The 20,980-nt window shown below is 39.2% G+C and overlaps 1 protein-coding gene across 7 annotated transcripts in view; it reads right to left on the reverse strand.

Moving 5' to 3' along the window:
• MAP3K4 (mitogen-activated protein kinase kinase kinase 4) overlaps positions 1 to 20,980 on the reverse strand; it is a 108,750-nt gene that overhangs the window by 78,719 nt on the left and 9,051 nt on the right. For 6 of the 7 annotated variants that reach the window (XM_032651825.1, XM_032651826.1, XM_032651827.1 and 3 more), the window contains exon 2: positions 448 to 638. In XM_032651825.1, the coding sequence (XP_032507716.1) occupies positions 448 to 638 (191 nt within the window). Of the gene's footprint in view, positions 1 to 113; positions 158 to 447; positions 639 to 20,980 lie in introns of those variants that run through there. The other variant, XM_032651828.1, reaches the window with a different exon arrangement.

Consider the following 20,980-nt stretch of genomic DNA (forward strand, 5'->3'; position numbering starts at 1 on the left):
AAAGCCTGGCCCTGCCTCTCCCAAAGTGCCCAATACATCATGTCAGGAAGACAGAATCTAGAAGTTTCAGCCTAAGAGATTCAAAGAATAAAAGAAGGCCACCTATCCCGTACACCAGCAGCCATCCTGGACAGGCACACTGATTCATCCACGTTTGTCCTCTTCCACGTCCTAAAAGGAATGCAAAGGCCTCACACACTGACTTTAACAATTACTCAGGACAAACCTTTCTATCTCTGGAGAATTATTTTCTCTTTTATTGCTAATGGTGATAATTCAAATATTTAAAAATAAAACTTTAAGGCAGCATAAAATCAAATTTAAAATAAGAGGAATAACTAACATTATTGTAGAAAAAGCATCTATCAATAGTTACATGTTACATAAAGATTACATACCAACCATGCCACGCCCCCTCAAATATATCGTTTTACGCGCAAGACTTACCTTTCACATTAGCTCGACTGGTGGGCCTCCCTACATTATTCCTCTGGTGTTTGGTTGACAGACGCTTCCTCTGCCGAGGCGTGCTGGGGGGAGAGGGACCATAAAGGTTCTCTGTATTTGTTTCATCTGAAAAGTCCTCAGGATCAGACTCAGAATTCTTACAAGCTGAATCTCCCAATGCGCACTCTTGTCTATGGACAACAAGCAGAGAAAACATTCAGGAATGTATGAAGGGAATTCAAATTTCAATTACTTAAAATTTCTTTTAAAAACTCTCCATAACACTTCTCTGTGGATATGTCTCTTCCTCAGCCTTGTAATCTTTCTCCTCTATCTGTACTTGTAGAAACTCATGAAGAGAACATTAACGACTGTGTTCCTGCTCTCACCACGAATAAAGAAAACTGACGTGCAGTTCCTGTTGTTTAGAGAATTCTTTCTAACATAAGTGAAGTTTAAAACTAAAAACTTAAGGATCAGGGGAAAAAGAGCAAAGGACTAGAAGATACAAATCAACAGAACTAAGCATCACTTACGTGATGGTTGGTGACAAGCTTAACTGCTGAGTGGGCAACTCTTGCCCTGACGTCAGAGTCCCACTGCTTTCGCTTTGTGAAGCACACAGAACAGAAAGCGTGACCTGAGCAGCAAAGCAGAGAGCACTGATGACATGTGGTAGGTCAGGGTTTCTGTGTTCTCTGATAAACACTACAGAGCAGCACTCAGGTTAGGGAAGTTGAAAACTTCCCTAATATGGGAAAGGAAATAGTCAATCAAGTCCAGGAAGCACAGAGAGTCCCATACAGGATAAATCCAAGGAGAAACACGACAAGACACATATTAATCAAACTATCAAACATTAAATTCAAAGAAAAAATGTTAGAAGCAGCAAGGGAAAAGTAACAAATAACATGCAAGGGAATCCCCATAAGGTTAACAGCTGATCTTTCAGCAGAAACTCTGCAAGCCAGAAGCGAGTGGCAGGACATTATTTAAAGTGATGAAAGGGAAAAACCTACAACCAAGATTACTCTACCCAGCAAGAATCTCATTCAGATTCGACGGAGAAATTAAAACATTTACAGACAAGCAAAAGCTAAGAAAATTCAGCACCACCAAACCAGCTTTACAACAAATGCTAAAGGAACTTCTCTAGGCAGGAAGCACAAGAGAAGGAAAAGACCTACAATAAGAAACCCAAAACAATTAAGAAAATGGTAATAGGAACATACATATTGATAACTACCTTAAATGTAAATGGATTAAATGCTCCAACCTAAAGACACAGACTGGCTGAATGGATAAAACAACAAGACCCGTATATATGCTGTCTACAACAGACACACTTCAGTCCTAGAGACACATACAGAGAGAAAGTGAGGAGATGGAAAAAGATATTCCATGCAAATGGAAATCAAAAGAAAGCTGGAGTAGCAATTCTCATATCACACAAAATAGACTTTAAAATAAAGACTGTTACAAGAGACAAAGAAGGACGCTACATAATGATCAATCCAAGAAGATATAACAATTGTAAATATTTATACACCCAACATAGGAGCACCTCAATACATAAGGCAAACGCTAACAGCCATTAAAGGGGAAATCGACACAATCATAGCAGGGGACTTTAACACCCCACTTTCTCCAATGGACAGATCATCCAAAATGAAAATAAATAAGGAAACACAAGCTTTAAATGATACATTAAACAAGATGGACTTAACTGATATTTTTAGGACTTTCCACCCAAAAACAACAGAATACACTTTCTTCTCAAGTGCTCATGGAACATTCTCCAGGATAGATCATATCTTGGGTCACAAATCAAGCCTTGGTAAATTTAAGAAAACTAAAATCATATCAAGTATCTTTTTGGACCACAACACTATGAGACTAGATATCAATTATAGGAAAAAATCTGTAAAAAATACAAACACGGACTTCCCTGGTGGTCCAGTGGCTAAGACTCTGCGCTCCCAACGCAGGGGGCCCGGGTTCAATCCCTGGTCCGGGAACTAGATCCCACATGTCTCAACTAAGACCCGGTGCAGCCAAAAAAAAATACAAACACATGGAAGCTAAACAATAAACTACTAAATAACCAAGAGATAGCTGAAGAAATCAAAGAGGAACTCAAAAAATACCCAGAAAAAAATGACAATGAAAACACAACGACCCAAAACCTATGGGATACAGCAAAAGCAGTTCTAAGAGGGAAGTTTACAGCAATACAATCCTACCTCAAGAAACAGGAAACAATGCAAATAAACAACCTAACTTTATACCTAAAGCAAGTAGAGAAAGAAGAACAAAAAAACCCCAAAGTTAGCAGAAGGAAAGAAATCACAAAGATCAGATCAGAAACAAATGAAAAAGAAATGAAGGAAATGATAGCAAAGATCAATAAAACTAAAAGCTGGTTCTTTGAGAAGATAAACAAAATTGATAAACGTTTAGCCAGACTCATCAAGAGGGAGAAGACTCAAGTCAATAGAATTAGAAATGAAAAAGGAGAAGTAACAACTGACACTGAAGAAATACAAATGCTCATAAGAGATCACTACAACCAGCTATATACCAATAAAATGGACAACCTGGAAGAAATGGACAAATTCTTATAAAAGCACAACCTTCCAAGAGTGAACCGGGAAGAAATAGAAAATATAAACAGACCAATCACAAGCAATGAAATTGAAACTCTGATTAAAAATCTTCCAACAGGGCTTCCCTGGTGGCACAGTGGTTGAGAGTCTGCCTGCCGGTGCAGGGGACACGGGTTCATGCCCCGGTCCGGGAAGATCCCACATGCCACAGAGCAGCTGGGCCCATGAGCCATGGCCGCTGAGCCTGCGTATCCGGAGTGTGTGCTCCACAACGGGAGAGGCCACAACAGTGAGAAGCCCGCATACCACAAAACAAAACAAAAAAACCTTCCAACAAACAAGAGCCCAGGACCAGACGGCTTCACAGGTGAATTCTATCAAACATTTAAAGAAGAACTCACACCCATCCTCTCAAACTCTTCCAAAATATAGCAGAGGGAGGAACACTCCCAAACTCATTCTATGAGGCCACCATCACCCTGATACCCAAACCAGACAAAGATGTCACAAAAAAAGAAAACTACAGGCCAATATCACTGACGAACATAGATGCAAAAATCCTCAACAAAATACTAGCAAACAGAATCCAACAGCACATTAAAAGGATCATACACCATGATCAAGTGGGGTGTATCCCAGGAATGCAAGGATTCTTCACTATACACAAATCAATCAATGTGATAAACCATATTAAGAAATTGAAGAATAAAAACCATATGATCAACTTAATAGATACAGAAAAAGCTTTTGACAAAATTCAACACCCATTTATGGTTAAAAACCCTCCAGAAAGTAGACATAGAGGGAACTTACCTCAACATAATAAAGGCCATATATGACAAACCCACAGCCAACATCATTCTCAACAGTGAAAAACTGAAACCATTTCCACTAAGATCAGGAATAAGACAAGGTTGCCCGCTCTCACCACTATTATTCAGCAGAGTTTTGGAAGTTTCAGCCACAGCAATCAGAGAAGAAAAAGAAATAAAAGGAATCCAAATCGGAAAAGAAGTAAAACTGTCACTGTTTGCAGATGACATGATACTACACCTAGAGAATCCTAAAGATGCCACCAGAAAACTACTAGAGCTAATGAATGAATTCGGTAAAGTAGCAGGATACAAAATTAATGCACAGAAATCTCTTGCATGCCTATACACTAATGATGAAAAATCTGAAACAGAAATTAAGGAACCTCTCCCATTTACCACTGCAACAAGAAGAATAAAATACCTAGGAATAAACCTACCTAAGGAGACAAAAGACCTGTATGCAGAAAACTATAAGACACTAATGAAAGAAATTAAAGATGACACAAACAGATGGAGAGATATACCATGTTCTTGGATTGGAAGAATCAACGTTGTGAAAATGACTGCACTACCCAAAGCAATCTACAGATTCAGTGCACTCCCTATCAAACTACCAATGGCAACTTTCACAGAACTAGAACAAAAAATTTCACTATTTGTATGGAAACACAAAAGACCCTGAATAGCCAAAGCAATGTGGAGAAAGAAAAATGGAGCTGGAGGAATCAGGCTCCCTGACTACAGACTACACTCCAAAGCTACAGTAATCAAGACAGTATGGTACTGGCACAAAAACAGAAATACAGATCAATGGAACAGGACAGAAAGCCCAGAGGTAAACCCACACACATATGGTCACCTTATTTTTGACAAAAGGAGGCAAGAATATACAACAGAGAAAAGACAGCCTCTTCAATAAGTGATGCTGGGAAAACTGGACAGCTACATGTAAAAGAATGAAATTAGAACGTTCCTTAACACCACACACAAAAATAAACCCAAAATGGGTTAAAGACCGAAATGTAAGGCCAGACACTATAAAACTCTTAAGAACATTCCATGACATAAATCACAGCAATATCCTTTTTGACCCACCTCCTATAGAAATGGAAATAAAAACAAAAATAAACAAATGGGACCTAATGAAACTTAAAAGCTTTTGCACAGCAAAGGAAAGCATAAATAAGATGAAAAGACAACCCTCAGAATGGGAGAAAATATTTGCAAACGAAGCAATTGACAAAAGATTAATCTCCAAAATATATAAGCAGCTCATGCAGCTGAATATCAAAAAAACAAACAACCCAATCCAGAAATGGGTGGAAGACCTAAATAGACATTTCTCCAAAGAAGATATACAGATTGCCAACAAACACATGAAAGGATGCTCAATATCACTAATCAGTAGAGAAACGCAAATCAAAACTACAATGAGGTATCACCTCACACTGGTCAGAATGGCCATCATCAAAAAATCTGCAAACAATAAATGCTGGAGAGGGTGTAGAGAAAAGGGAACCCTCTTGCACTGTTGGTGGAAATTTAAATTGATACACCCACTGTGGAGAACAGTATGGAGTTTCCTTAAAAAACTAAAAATAGAACTACCATATGACCCAGCAATCCCACTACCGGACATATACCCTGAGAAAACCATAATTCAAAAAGAGTCATGTACCACAATGTTCACTGAAGCTCTATTTACAATAGCCAGGACATGGAAACAACCTAAGTGTCCACTGACAGATGAATGGATAAAGAAGATATGGCACATATGTACAATGGAATATTACTCAGCCATAAAAAGAAACGAAATTGAGTTATCTGTAGTGAGGTGGCTGGACCTAGAGTCTGTCATACAGAGTGAAGTAAGTCCGAAAGAGAAAAACAAATACCGTATGCTAACACATATATATGGAATCTAAAAAAAAAAAAAAAAAGATTCTGAAGAACCTAGGGGCAGGACAGGAAAAAAGATGCAGACGTGGAGAATGGACTTGAGGACATGGCGGGGGGAAGGGTAAGCTGGGATGAAGTGAGAGAGTGGCATGGACATATATACACTACCAAATGTAAAACAGATAGCTAGTGGGAAGCTGCTGCCTAACACAGGGAGATCAGCTCGGTGCTTAGTGACCACCTAGAGGGGTGGGATAGGGAGGGTGGGAGGGAGGGGATATGGGGATATATGTATACATATAGCTGATTCACTTTGTTATACAGCAGAAACTAACACAACATTGTAAAGCAAATATACTCCAATAAAGTTGTTTAAAAAAAAAAAAAAGCAGCCTGAGAAAAACAACTTAGTTTGGAAGCTTTAGCTAAGAAACAATACATAATGGGGGGGGGAGGGGTAGGAAGAGAAATCAAGCTAAAGTTTATTCCTTTTTTTCCTTTAAAAAAAAAAAAACATTTAGACACAAAATCTAGGAAAATAAATACTAGTTGTAAGCTCAAGAGAACTTGCATCATTTCAATTAACTAACCAAAAGCATCCAAAACCTCATTCTGTATCAGCTCATGTGAGATGAGCTAATGTGGTCAGTTGACTGGTTCAGAATGTTCCCATGGATACCAATTATTTTGGATGGGGAAAGTAGTACAAGGTCTACATCAGCTGCCCTGAAACATTTTTCTTAAACTTGTGTTTGAAAACATACAAATGTGAAATGTCTTTCTGGTACTAAACTTCTGACAGTCACAGAAAACAACGTTGCATTCTTGTAACATAAAACTTTGCTCAAGTACCCTTCACTTGACATAGAATCCGGTCTAAGAAAAGCATGTCTTAAACTCAACCCAAGGGGGTTTAGTGTAGTTTTTAAATGAAACATGTGAAAGACAAAAATTCAAATAACTTGGGGTTAAATAGTTCTGCTCTGACATAGTAGGTGAAACCACATGGTGCCTGAAATAGCTCAAAAATGATGAAGCTGGATTAGATGAGCTTGAGAACATCGGCGGTTTTGCAAAAGCCCTAAAAAACAAACAAACAAAATAGTTCATTAAAAGTTCTTTAGCAAAGCCCTTAAACATAAAATATTTCATTCCAGGGCTTCCCTGGTGGCGCAGTGGTTGGGAGTCCGCCTGCCGATGCAGGGGACACAGGTTCGTGCCCCGGTCCGGGAAGATCCCACATGCCACGGAGCGGCTGGGCCCGTGAGCCATGGCCGCTGAGCCTGCGCGTCCGGAGCCTGTGCTCCGCCGCAACGGGAAAGGCCGCAGCGATGAGAGGCCCGCGTACCGCAAAGAAAAAAAAAAAAAATTTCATTCCACATGAGCGCAGTTCTCAGCCCTGTGGCGCTGTCTCCGCCACCTCCACCTCCCAATTAACCTATTCCCTAGTAAGTAATAATTAAAGGCAGGCATTTGCCACTGTGGGAAAGGGAGGAGGGGTAGGCAGAGGGGTTGGATTTTCTAAGTTTCTTTTTTAAAGAACTTATACACAATAGCTTGCTTGGCTTGCAGTATAAATTAAAAGGAGCTAAGCTAAGTTTGAGGTGGCACAAGGTTGGTGTGTACTGTAAGAGCCAATTAATATTAGCTGATCTTTACTATCGGCTGGTAGTAGAACATTTATCAGCCTACCTCCAGGTAAGCTGTTATCAAATCTCAAGTTTATCCAACATTCACTATGTAACTTTTGCATTGATTCAGAGTGTAGGGTCTTTACAAACCTAGCATGTCTTCATTATTTTTCAGTATAGACACTCAAACTTTTTTCTTTAACTAAAATTCTTTTTTTTAAACAAAAGTAGATATTTTAAAACAAGATTTTCTATGGAAATGAACAAGAGAATATCCCCCCAACTAGACCTGCAGCTCCATGAAGGCAGGGACCTCATCTGTCTTTTTTACCACTGTTCCTCCAGTGTCTAGAACAGTGCCTGGTGCAGATGACATGCCCAATAACTGTCTGCTGAATAAATGGATTTGTAAGGTTAACAATTTTATCTTTGATACTTCAGATATAATTATTATCTAAATTGTATTTTAATAAAATCACATTTAATAATTTGAAGAATGTGAATTTTTAAAGGCTACAAGAATTAAAGATAGACTTCCGACAATAACATTGTTTAACTGATACTGTAGCCCTAGGTGCTGACATGACTATTTACTGACCAAAACAAGAGCAATGGAGTACGGTATAAGGAATAATGGTTTTGGAATCAGAATGACACGGGCTGAAATCCCTTCGTTCCCACATTTAATAGTAAGAATACAAGTTTTAATCAAATTATTGTTTGCTTACAAACACTTTCATTTATTGAAATATATATTAAAAGCATCAAAAATGAGACATGAAAATAAAAAATCTGAAACATCTGTGTTGGCTGTTACTTTGCTGGCCTCCCAGCATTCACATCCTTGTATCATCACCTCCTCTTGAATGTGGGTTGACCCTGTGACCTGCTTTAACCAACGCAATGTAGCAAAAGTGACTCTGGGTCAGTTCTGGGCCTAAGCCTTAAGAAGGCCACCTTTGTACTCCAGGGCATGCTAGCCACCATGTAAGAAATTCAACTACCCTGAGACTGCCATGGTCTTCGAAGCCTAACTAGCCAGGTGGAGAGGCTGCATGAAGGAGAAACCAGATAGGTCAAAGTCTTGCTAAGCTCCCATCCCAGCTGACAGCCAGCGCCAACTTGCTAGTGTGTGAGTGAGGCTATTTTGGACCTTCCAGCTGTCCCTGAGCCCAAGCCAACACCACAAAAAGCAGAAGAACCACTCAATACCATAACAGATAATAAATGGGTTTTACTTTAAGCCATTAAGCTTTGGTATGGTTTGTTAAATTAAAATAGATAACTGACAAACATACAAAAGTTAAACATTTTATTTTTACCTTAAGCCCGTGAATGGGTTTAAATCTGCCATGACTTTGATGAGGCTACAGCCTTGTCTTTTGGTGTGAGTCCCTGAGAAAAGTCACGAGTCAACTTTGTCACATATACCACAACCAAAGTACTGCATCTGCCATCCCCACTCTCTAGTTCTTTAAAATGGAACAAGAATTTAAAGATTTTCAGAAGGTAATTTTTCTGGATTACCTAAACTTCAACAGTTCTCTCCTATCCCTAATTCGATGGTAAGTTTCTTTTCACGACCTATCTTGAGACTTTCCAAAGCATTCCGAAACTACAATTCTCTTTTGCATTCACATCTCATATATTTGCATAATAGTTTACTAAATTCTGCAATTACAATTAAAGCATACAATAGACCTAAAAAGATTTAGGAACAAACCAGGAACTCCTGATAAGCATATAGTTCAACTGATGGGAACGGAAAATCACAGGCATTCTAGAGAGAGCCTATTAGTCATAAGCATTCATGATGCTGTGAGCGTCAGTCAATATGTCTTATAGAAGAAATGGATAGGGTTAGGTCTTGGAAAGGGTTACATAGATGAGTGTATAAGGCCTGCCTGGCTTAGATCTTCTAGAAGTCTTTTATTTCACACAAAGATTTATACAAGGTATACTTTAGCAGTCCTGATGTAGGTCGAACAAAACAGAACACAAAGATAGAAAACATATATATATATATATATATATATATATATATGAAGAAAAATTATCCCACATGGATAAACTTTACTCATCATTAGAAATAAAAATAATTATAAGCTATTTTTAAAATAGTTTCAGACGAAGGCTTTCAGAAAATAGAATCATATAAACAAATATTACAAAATGCTTTAAAGACTTCACATTATTATTCTTCACTTCTGGTTAACCAGAAGATATCCAAAAAGAACTAGAACAAAAAAAAGAAAAGTTTTAGGTATTTAAAAAGATATGAGTCATGCTATAAGACAAATGTGATTATTTCTATTATTTCTGCAATTTTACTGCCAACAGTTGAGTACTTAAAAACAAGGGGACAGGGCTTCCCTGGTGGCACAGTGGTTAAGAATCCGCCTGCCAACGCAGGGGACAAGGGTTCGAGCCCTGGTCCGGGAAGATCCCACATGCCGCAGGGCAACTAAGCCCGTGCGCCACAACTACTGAGCCTGCGCTCTAGAGCCCGTGAGCCACCACTACTGAGCCCGCATGCCTAGAGCCCGTGCTCCTCAATAAGAGAAGTCACCGCAATGAGAAGCCCACGTACCACAATGAAGAGTAGCCCCCGCTTGCCGCAACTAGAGAAAGCCCGCGCGCAGCAACAAAGACCCAAAAACAAGGGGACAAAGAAAAAGACATTTTCAAGTGTGCATTCTTATTTTTGCCAGTTCTAATGCCCCCCAAAAATGTGAGTATATCTATTGATATATCTTTATCCAAAGCTTTGCAAATCAATACTAGATTGTATGTGTACAGATTAGCAAGGAGACAATCAAAAAGGAATAAAAACGCTTCTTAGGTGCACCTGGTTGTACAGGAGTGGATGCAGGGAGCACTTCTTTCAATACAGTAAGTGAAAATAAGCACCACTTCAGTCTCACTGTGGATGCAATTTACAATGAAATGCCAACGAAAAAAACATTTAAAGAAAAGCAACATAAAATGATGATTCATTCGAAGGTTTTTATAGGCTTAAGTAAAGAGAACTCTGGGACTAAGGCAGGGACATCTGAAAGATGAAAACCTGCGTCAAAGCTGGGAGGAAAAACAAACAAAGAGGCTTATCCCTATGCCAAGTGCACCCAAAACATTTAAGAGTTTAAAGAGACACAAGACGAATGTTTAAAACTTTAAACATAGCAAAAAAGAATTATGATCTCCCTCTACTTTCTCTCTTTCTTACAAGTGAGAACATTTTAAAAATCCCCTTATTCTAATTTGAATTTATATCTGAAAAAAGTATTTTATGTCATTACTTCCCATGTAATTCTCAGAAATCAAGTAACTGAAGAGCCACTTTCTGTAGGAAACAGATGAGTTGTCTGCATCGCCTTATCTTTTTTCTACTTTAAATTTTAAGAAGTTACTATAAATATAAATATGCTGTATGACACACATACACTTTCAAAAGATGAACTCCAACTGCTGAGGGGATAAATGGAGGAAAAAATAAAAGCGTATGAGATACTCTCCCAGGGTTTTCAGTGAAGAAAAATGGAAAGAAAAGTGGGAAAAGCAATTAGGACAATTTGGACATTAAATCTCTCACCTCTGCTTTGACACTAGCACAGAAACAGCTCATTTATCTGGAGACCAGATCTTGGTTTCCAATACCACGCATCAACAAAAGAACAAGGACTTCTTGGAGAGATGGCTGGTTCCAGGACGGGGGCAAGGAAGATGTAATGTGAGCTTGAAGTATCTTGTAAGTGCACCAAGTGAGGAAGTGTTCAAAAAACAAAAAAACAATGGGATCATGTTAAAAGGACACAGGAGCAACCGAAAGAGCTCCCACTGGCCGAAGCTGGAACAATCTGAGCAAGAAAATAAATGACAGAGCACTGGATTCTAATCATGAATCCATGAGTCCATATGGATATAAACAATTACTATATAAATAACCGGGAGAAGAGACAAATCTGGACAGAAAAAACCCAAACAATTTACGTAGCCAAGTGATCAAAGTTAACATCATCAGTGACAAGTCACGTTGAGAGCATGAGCTCCTGATCTGATGAGAAGGGCACTTCACCTCTACGGTCATCTTCCCAAAACCCGTAACTCCAGCCAAACCATGATAAAAACACCAGACAAACCCAAACTGAGGAACCGTGTATAAAATACCGGACTGGCACCCCTTAAAACTGTTCAAGTCATCAAAAGCAAGGAGAGTCTGAGAAACTGTAACAGCCAAGACACGGATAAGGAGACATGATGACTAAACATAATGTGGTGTCCTGGATGGGATCTGGGAAGAAGAAAAGAACATTAGGAAAAATGAACGAAATTGGAATAAAGTACAGAGTTTAAGTAAATAATAATGTGCCAATATTGGATCGTTAGTTGTAACAAACATACACTGCAATGTAAGATTTAACAACAGAAGAAACTGGACACAGGATATATGGAAATTCTCTGTACTATCTCCAACTGTCACTAAGTCTAAACTATTCTAAAATAAAAAATTTATTTAAAAGTTAATTAATATAATGACATTATATGGAACAGTTCCATGACAATGCTGAAGAAATTTGGGTTACTATACAGGTATAAAAGACTAAGAGCCAGGACTAAATGAAAAAATGTAACATTAATTATAAAATTAAGCCATTCTTTATCAGTATAACCAAGATTGTGGTTGTAAAACAATTTTTAAATGGTAGGTAAGGAAATGCCATTTAAAACAGTGACTTCCTAAACTGGGATATGCATCAGATTTCTATTTCTGCTTTTCATCAGCTATATAATTTGTCACACAGTAATGAACAATTTTCATTGTAACAGTGTAGCTACTACCTTACATCCCGGATACCAACCATCTGCCAGGCACTATGCTAAACGTCCTACGTAATCTCATTACTCCTTATGGATTAAGGACTATGGCACCATTTTAGGAAAGGATACTTGGCCCAGAAGGCTCATCCTCGTTGATTATGAGAATTATCTCATATAGTCTCATTATCAAATACCTATCGCTCAATCAGGCAATCTACAAATGCTATGCCATTTGGTCTTCCCAACACCACTGCAAGTACTATCACGATTCCTATGTTGCAGAATAGGAAAAGGAGTTGCAAAGGTAACTTGTCTGCTCCCTGCGAAGTGTCTGTGCACAGCTGGAGCCCTGGTCTGACCCCAAGGCCCGGGACCCTCCCAACTTCAGCCCACCCTTCACTCCTAGGTCACTGGGATATCTGCCTTCTCCCAAAGGCAGGCACAGAGGAGTACCTCCCCTGTGGAAGGAGGTCCCTACTGGCTGGAGAAAAAACCTGGGGACAGTTCAGGGACTGAGTTCTCTGGCCAGCTCTGGGGCTCCCTTCTTTGGTGAAGTCTTTTAGCCACTCTAGGTCTATACTTCCTCACCTGTCAGCCTAGGTAAGACGCTGAGTCTAAATTCCAGCCTGGGGAGACACAGCGCACTTACGACACAAATGAGAGGGGAAAAGTGAGAGTTTTGTTTGGCCTGCTTATGTCTGCATACCAAATAAAAGGTGTAACTCAACTCCACTCTCCCTCTGGTAGCTTCCTACTGCCCCTAACAAGTACAGGAACCACACCCTGTCTTCCCTGGAACACCAAAGTACTATTCCTCTCACAGAGGACTCATCAGACCAGGCGCTGTTTCCGTTTCATGTAAATCTGTGTGTGTTTAAGACTAAAAAAGTGTAAAACTACCCACTACAGGGAAAGAAAAACAGGCCTTTTAAATTAGAGGCCAGTTATTTGGAATTAACAACAATTAACTTTGTTTGAGAATGGATTTTGTGTAAGAGATAGAAAACGATATAAAATTTTTAAATGTATGTTATTTTCTTTCATTCCCTTTCAGCTTTTTGTTCCTTGGGTCTCTAGTCCAATGATTTATCTATTTACAGTTGAAAACACATATTAACTGTTTCATACTGCACTATGTGCGCATGTGTGTCAACTACACCATTAGACCTTCACTTCATTCACCATCGGCCCTACTGGACAAGTGCTGTGCTAGGAGTTGAGGAAACATACAATAGTGAACAAGAGAATCACCATGCCTTCCCTCTTAAAGTTTTCGACCTATAGAAAGAACGAGGTATTTAGCATATAAGTACACACACACAAGTCTTTAAAGTGCAGTTCTTCATTATGCTGTGAAGGAAGATTACAAAGCATACCAGCAGACAGGATCCAGCCTAAAGAACCCATAGGGTGATAATAAAGAATACATCTCCAAAGAAGGAACACTTAAACGGAAACTCAGAAGCTCTGAAGGCACTGACCAGAAGGGGGGTGAGGGGGAGTGGCTGAGACAGAAGAGCCCACAGCTCATTTGAGAAACATAAAGGCCATGATGGCCTACAGTAGAGGGCAGAGCAAACAAGAGCACCCAAAGGGGCAGGCAGTCATCAGATTACGCTAAAGCAGATTCATCCTAGAAGAAAGGTGCAGCCACAAAGAGCATTAAGTAGGGGAAGGGCATGAGTGAACTGACCTTTCTCGTCAAAGTATTTCCCACATCACCTTACACTAGCAGACAGGCATAAAGATATAACACACAAGGCCTCTCAACTATTCAATCTTAAAGTCAATCTAAACAACTATTCTGTCTACACTAGGCCAACAAGCAAGACCAATTCACCTGCCAGGAGCCAACAGAGGAGGAAAAAAAAGAATTGTTCACTTGAGAGGAGTTATGAAATCCTTAAAAATGGCAAGTTGGGGCTTCCCTGGTGGCGCAGTGGTTGAGAGTCCGCCTGCTGAATCAGGGGACATGGGTTCGTGCCCCGGTCCGGGAAGATCCCACGTGCCGCGGAGCAGCTAGGCCCGTGAGCCATGGCCGCTGAGCCTGCGCGTCCGGAACCTGTGCTCTGCAACGGGAGAGGCCACAACAGTGAGAGGCCCGCGTACCGCAAAAAAAAAAAAAAAATGGCAAGTTAACATCTAAGAAATAAAACACTATTCAACATCAAAGGTGTAATTAAAGACAGACAAAACGTTTGTCTCATGGGCTTCCCTGGTGGCGCAGTGGTTGAGAGTCCGCCTGCCAACGCAGGGGACACGGGTTCGTGCCCCGGTCCGGGAGGATCCCACATGCCACGGAGCGGCTGGGCCCGTGAGCCATGGCCGCTGAGCCTGCGCGTCCGGAGCCTGTGCTCCGCAGCGGGAGAGGCCACAACAGTGAGAGGCCCGCGTACCAAAAAAAAAAAAAAAAAAAGTTTGTCTCATGAAAAATATAACTTTCTTCTAACTAAAAACTATATAAACTGGGGGAAATAATTATAATGTACCTAAAAAAATTTTAGAAAGAAGCTCCTATTTTTAATTTTATAGTTTCCTTCACTAAGAACATAATTGGTAACTGCAGTTGAATACATAAGGCTAATGTGTAATTAACTGGAAATGTCGGGCCTGAAGGCCCGTGAGTATATAAACACCACTCACAGTTTCCAAAGAGAAGTATCTCACAGTATAAAATTAAGTGCAACATGTACAAAATACAGGGAATGTAAAAAATAAAGTATCAAAACTATATTACTTTATATCTCCATCATAGAGACTATGAGTCCTTTGAAACTGACTGTAAATTTTAATCACATCCATTTTTGGAGTCAAGAGTCCATAGCTTTATCAGATTCTCAAATGTAGTCTATGACCCACAAAGGGTATAGAAGCATGGACCTAGACAATATTTACCACAGTTAGCAGGGTTCTCCTTTCAAAATATCTCATCCTGACATATACTAAACAGACATTCAAAGGATAAAGGTATCAGATGAATAAGTAATTCAAATCAATACTCAAGCTACGAGGTTGCTTCCACCCGCACTAGGCAAGAATAACGACCCCCCTCCAGACCACATACACTGGCTTTGCCCAAAGCTGACTTCTAAATCACATCAATGTCAAGTGCACCAAATAAGACAGCAATTTTCAATCTTTTGTGACACTCTGTTGTTTTACGTTTGGAATGACACCGTCCTCCATGCTTCTTGTAAAAGTGGTTAATTAAAATAAATTAACATTTAATTTAACAGCCCAATTAATTTAGGAATAATTAGAAAAATCCTTAAATGGTTCATAAGCAAGGCTACAACTAAATACAATAAAGGCAAAGCCTCTTGGAAAAAAAATTTAAGCAAACATGGAACACAATGGTTTGGTGAATGAGATAAAAGGAGAATGTTTCATGTAATACATTACTAGAGACGTGAACGCAGAAGAAAACAATTACAAGAATAAAGTTATTGGGGCTTCCTTTGTGGCACAGCAGTTAAGAATCCACCTGCCAATGCAGGGGATACGGGTTCGAGCCCTGGTCTGGGAAGATGCCACAGAGCAACTAAGCCCGTGCACCACAACTACCGAGCCTGCACTCTAGAGCCCGTGAGCCACAACTACTGGAGGCTGCGATCCACAACTACTTAAGCCCATGCACCTAGAGCCCGTGGTCCACAACGAGAAGCCACGGCAATGAGAAGCCCACGCACCGCAACGAAGGGTAGCCCCCACTCGCCGCAACTAGAGAAAGCCCGCGCGCAGCAACAAAGACCCAACGCAGCCAAAAATAAAGAAATAAAATAAATTTATTTTAACAAAAAAAGAATAAAGTTATTTATAAAACTGACATACAAGGGTAGAAACCATGGAAGAAAAAGAGATTTAAGCAGTGATTTTCCAGTGATAATTTTGGGTTTATCTTTCTTGAGGCTCATTGAACTGTTTGAATCTATGGGTTTATAGTGTTTGTTCATCAAATGTGAAACATTTACAGCCATATTTCTTAAAATATGTTTTTCAGTTTCCCCCCCTCGCTTTCCTCTTTCAGGAACTCCAATTACAGACATGCAGAGGGCCTGATATTATCCCATATGTCGCTGATGTTCTATACATTTTTTTCTAGTCGGTGTACTCTCTGTACTACATTTTGCATAGTTTCTATTGCTATGTCCACAAGTTCAAAATTTTTTCTACAGTGCCTACTCTGTTGATAATCCCAACCAGTGTATTTGTCATTTCAGATACTGTATTTTTCATCTTCAGACATTCCATTTGGGTTTTTTTTAATATCTTTTATTTTTCTCCAATGTTCATGTTCTCCTTTAAACATACCTGAACATAATTCAATAATAAAAAGACAAATAAACCAATTAAAAATGGGGAAAGGATCTGAATACACACTTCTCCGAAGATATACAAATGGCCAACAAGCACCTGAAAAGATGCTCACCACCACTAGGAAAATACAAATCAAAACCATGAGATAGTACTTTTCATCCATTAGGGTGGTTATAATCAAAAAGTCAGAAAGGGACTTCCCTGGCAGTCCAGTGGTTAAGACTCCGCACTTCCAATGTAGGGGGCACGGGCTCGATCCCTGGCCAGGGAACTAAGATTTCACGTGCTCTGCAGTGCGGCCAAAAATAAATAAATAAATAGTTTAAAGTCATACAATAACAAGCATGGGCAAGGATGTGAAGAAATCAGAACTCTCAAACACTGTCGGTGGGAATGTCAAGTGGTGCAGCCAGTTTGAAAAACGTATGAGCCAGCAATTAGACTCCTAGGTATATATATGCAAGAAAAATGAAAACATATGTCCACACAAACAACTGTATAAACACTTGAATGTTTATAGCAGCATCACTCATACTAGCCAAAAGGTGGAAACAACCCAACGTCTATCGAGTGAAGAATGGATAAGCAAAATGCATATGCATTTAGTGAAACATTATTCAGCCAAATAAAGGAATGAAGGACTCATACATGGTACAACATGGATGAAACTTGCAAACATTAGGCTAAATAAAAGCTGTCATAAAAGACCATGTATTATATGATTCCATTTATAAAACATGTTCAGACACAGAAAGTAGACTAATGGTTGCTTAGGACTGGGAGGGATGGGGGGTGGGAGGCAGCAGTAGCTGAAGGGTACCAGGTTTCTTTCTGAGGTAATTAAAACACTCGAAAATTGACCAGGTGATGTTTGCACATACCTTCGAGCACACTAAAACAACCAATCTGGACACTTTAAATGGGCGAACTGTATGCCATATGAATTATATCTCAATAAATTTATTTTATTTCTTTTTCCCTTCCCTTTTTTTTTTTTTTTTACGTGGGGACACCTCGGATATGAACCAAGGACCTCTTGATTGGCAGAAAGCTATTTCAAAAAAAATAAATACGTAAAGGCAAGACACCTACTCCTATAGTTCTCTTACTCTCCATGTAAAACCCAGTTTCAGTTAGAATACTTTCTGATAGCCTAGAAATGGAATGTTTAAGAATTCAAATATATATACTTTAAGGTCAGTACAAGCTTTTAGCACCAAAAAAAAAAAAGGGGCTATCTCACTTTTTCATGTCTTGAAGAAATTTTGAACAGCAAAACATTTGGGAAACTGTATGGTACAGATCTCTACATAACCAAATTACCTTACTTTAATCACCTATTATTCAAATTCTAACAAAATAATTTGAAAAAGCACTAGCAAATGAGCAGGATTTGAACAGAAGGCAATCCTATTTCTACTAAAACAAGGGGAATTAGGGATCTTATGACAGGTTCTACATCAACTCTCATTCAGAGAGCAATTCTAAGAGGAGAGCTCTTACCAGGTATGTAAGATGTAGTATCCAGCGATGCAAAAAGGAATAGAAATCTTGCATACGGAGCCTTAAAAAAAGACACTCCTTTGTCTTTTATTAGTTCACAAATTCTCAGAAAATGAGAACAGAAAGGGAGTACAAAGGAAGAGGTGCCAAGAACCAGTAAAATTATTAAAGTCTTGTCAGTGATAATTCATTGAATTAACTCATTCGTTCCATCAACAGATACTTAGGCAGTATCTACCATGTGCATAGCTATTAGACAAGATTTACAGTGATATAAAAATACATAAAACCTACATTATAAGCTCTTTTATGGCTTACAGTTTATGTAAGCTATGGTATTTTTCCATAAAATATAGAAAATGGTACTTATGGTATTTTTCCAGAAAAAATGGGTCTGAAATGATTTTCCCTTAATTACATGTGTTGGACTTCCTAGCTTTAAAGAAATGGAAGAAAATTTAAAAGAAAATATTTAACTATGTGAACATTTAAAACTTCAATATATAAAAAAATAATAACTAAACATACTAAAAGTTAACCTGGAAAAAAAAATGTCCTTAATTTATAAAAGAGTCATTAGTGTAAAGCAATTATACTCCAATAAAGATGTTAAAAAAAAAAAAAAAAAGACTCATTAAAACTGGCAAGAGGGCTTCCCTGGTGGCGCAGTGGTTGAGAGTCCGCCTGCCGATGCAGGGGACACAGGTTCGTGCCCCGGTCTGGGAAGATCCCACATGCCGCAGAGTGGCTGGGCCAGTGTGAGCCATGGCCGCTGAGCCTGCGCGTCCGGAGCCTGTGCTCCGCAACAGGAGAGGCCACAGCAGTGAGAGGCCCGTGTACCGCAAAAAAAAAAAAAAAGAAAAAAAACTGGCAAGAAAAACCCTAAGATACCAACAGCAAAATAAGCAAAGAATATAAAAAGATAATTCACAAAATAAATTTAAGTAGCAATAAAACATGAAAATAGTTCCACCTATTTAGTAACCAGACACTCAAATTAAAACAAGATAACCCTTTCCGGGCTATTAAATTAGCAAAGACTTTTTATAATAATACTCAAAGCTAGAAATCTAGTAAGATAAGCACTATTTGTGGCCTATACATTCATATAATCTTTTCAGAAGAAAATGTTTAACAGTAGATATTAAAACTCTGAACTGTGTTCAAACTCCTTTCAAATTCTACATTCAGGAAATGACTTTACAAGAGCAGCCAGAAGAGCATTAAGAGCTGCGGATCAGCAGCTTCACTGCAGTGCTACCTAGGACAGCAAGAAACTGGTAATCATGTAAATGGTTTAGAGCATGACCATAAACTGAAATTATACAGCTATTTTTAAATGATGTTTTAATATTTTTACTAACATGGCAAACGCTCACAATATGTTCAGATAATATATCATGCCCACCTCAGTCTAGAGGGTCCTCTTCTCACCCCTGTATAATTTACTTGGCAATTAATCATCCTTTTGATATCTTTTGCTGCTACAATAAACTATTATTTAAATCCTTCACCACATCCTTTCACATGTATGCCTAAGGAGATAGCGTATAAAACACAGGACCACAGACTCTGAAGCATAACAAGGATGAATGTGTCCTGACTCCAGGTATTCTAAACTAACACATCTGTCTCTCTCTCTCTCTCTCTCTCTCTCTCTCTCTCTCTCTCTCTCTCTCTCTCTATCTATCTCTCTCTCTCCCCTTTATTTATTTTTTTGGCCGCACCGCACAGCACGCAGGATCCTACTTTCCAGACCAGGGATTGAAACTGTGCCCCCTGCAGTGAAAGCCAGGAGTCCCAACCACTGGACCACCAGCGAAGTCCCCTGAACTAATACATCTCTTAAAGACTCACTTTCTCCATCTGAAAAATGCACATCTATTTTACAAGTTCATTGTAATCATTATATAAAACATGTTATACTATCTGAATGATGGTACACAGGTAGATGATAGATGTAAACTTACCATTTCTGCACCAGACCATGAATTATAAAGCTTCTATTTACCTTATCTCTTCTCCTTAACTAAATTATAAATCCCTTGAAGACAGGGCATGTTTTACGTTACACTTACACATAATACAAGTATTATCTATCTGCCTAGGAGACTGTGAGAGGATTCAGAAGACAAGTGCCATTTGAAATGACTGCTGTAGAAAAGTGAGGAAAGGGTAGTTGACACACAGGAACCAATCTACTCAAAGGCAAGAAGTTGAGAAAAAAGATGCCATGTTCAGGAAGGGGAGAGATGTTCAGTGTGGATGAGGTCTATTTGGCCTGGACCTTAAGCTTAAAGGAGTTTCGAATTTAGCTACCTTTGAGTGGCAAATTTGTGTAGGGATGTATTGAAAGGTCTGCTCACAAACAGACTTCAAGTGAAATTCATGGCCTCCCTATTTCTAGCTAAATCTGAGGGTAGGCAGATCTCCAACCCAGAAAGCTCCCTGGACCAGGGGGTAGGGGAGAGGAGAGGGGAGTTGTTATTTACTGGACACAGAGTCTCCGTTTTGCAAGATGAAGCGTTCCGGAGATCTGCCACAGTCTGAGTGAATATACTTCAGCGCTACTAAACTAACACCTAACAACGACTCCAATGGTAAAAAACAAGCCCCCCAAACCCTGAGCGGATAAAAACACCCTGTGATACAGTTACACAATGAACTACTTCATAGTGACCAAAATAAAAGAACCACTATCACCCAAAACAACATAGGTGAATCTCATGAACGTCACGTGGCATGAAAGACGTGAAATATCACTAAGTGTCAGGGCAACGAGGAGAGGAGGGTAGTGACCGTGCGGGGGCAGAGGGGGTCTCTAGGATGCTGCTTTCTTCACACAGGTGATCTTTACAAGAGCAAGTTCACTTCTAGATAATTTATCATGCTATGCATTTCATATATATATTATACAAATGTCTGTGTTACATTACACAACAGC

The sequence above is a fragment of the Phocoena sinus genome, chromosome 12 (assembly GCF_008692025.1).
Source record: "Phocoena sinus isolate mPhoSin1 chromosome 12, mPhoSin1.pri, whole genome shotgun sequence".
Classification (NCBI taxonomy): domain Eukaryota; kingdom Metazoa; phylum Chordata; class Mammalia; order Artiodactyla; family Phocoenidae; genus Phocoena; species Phocoena sinus.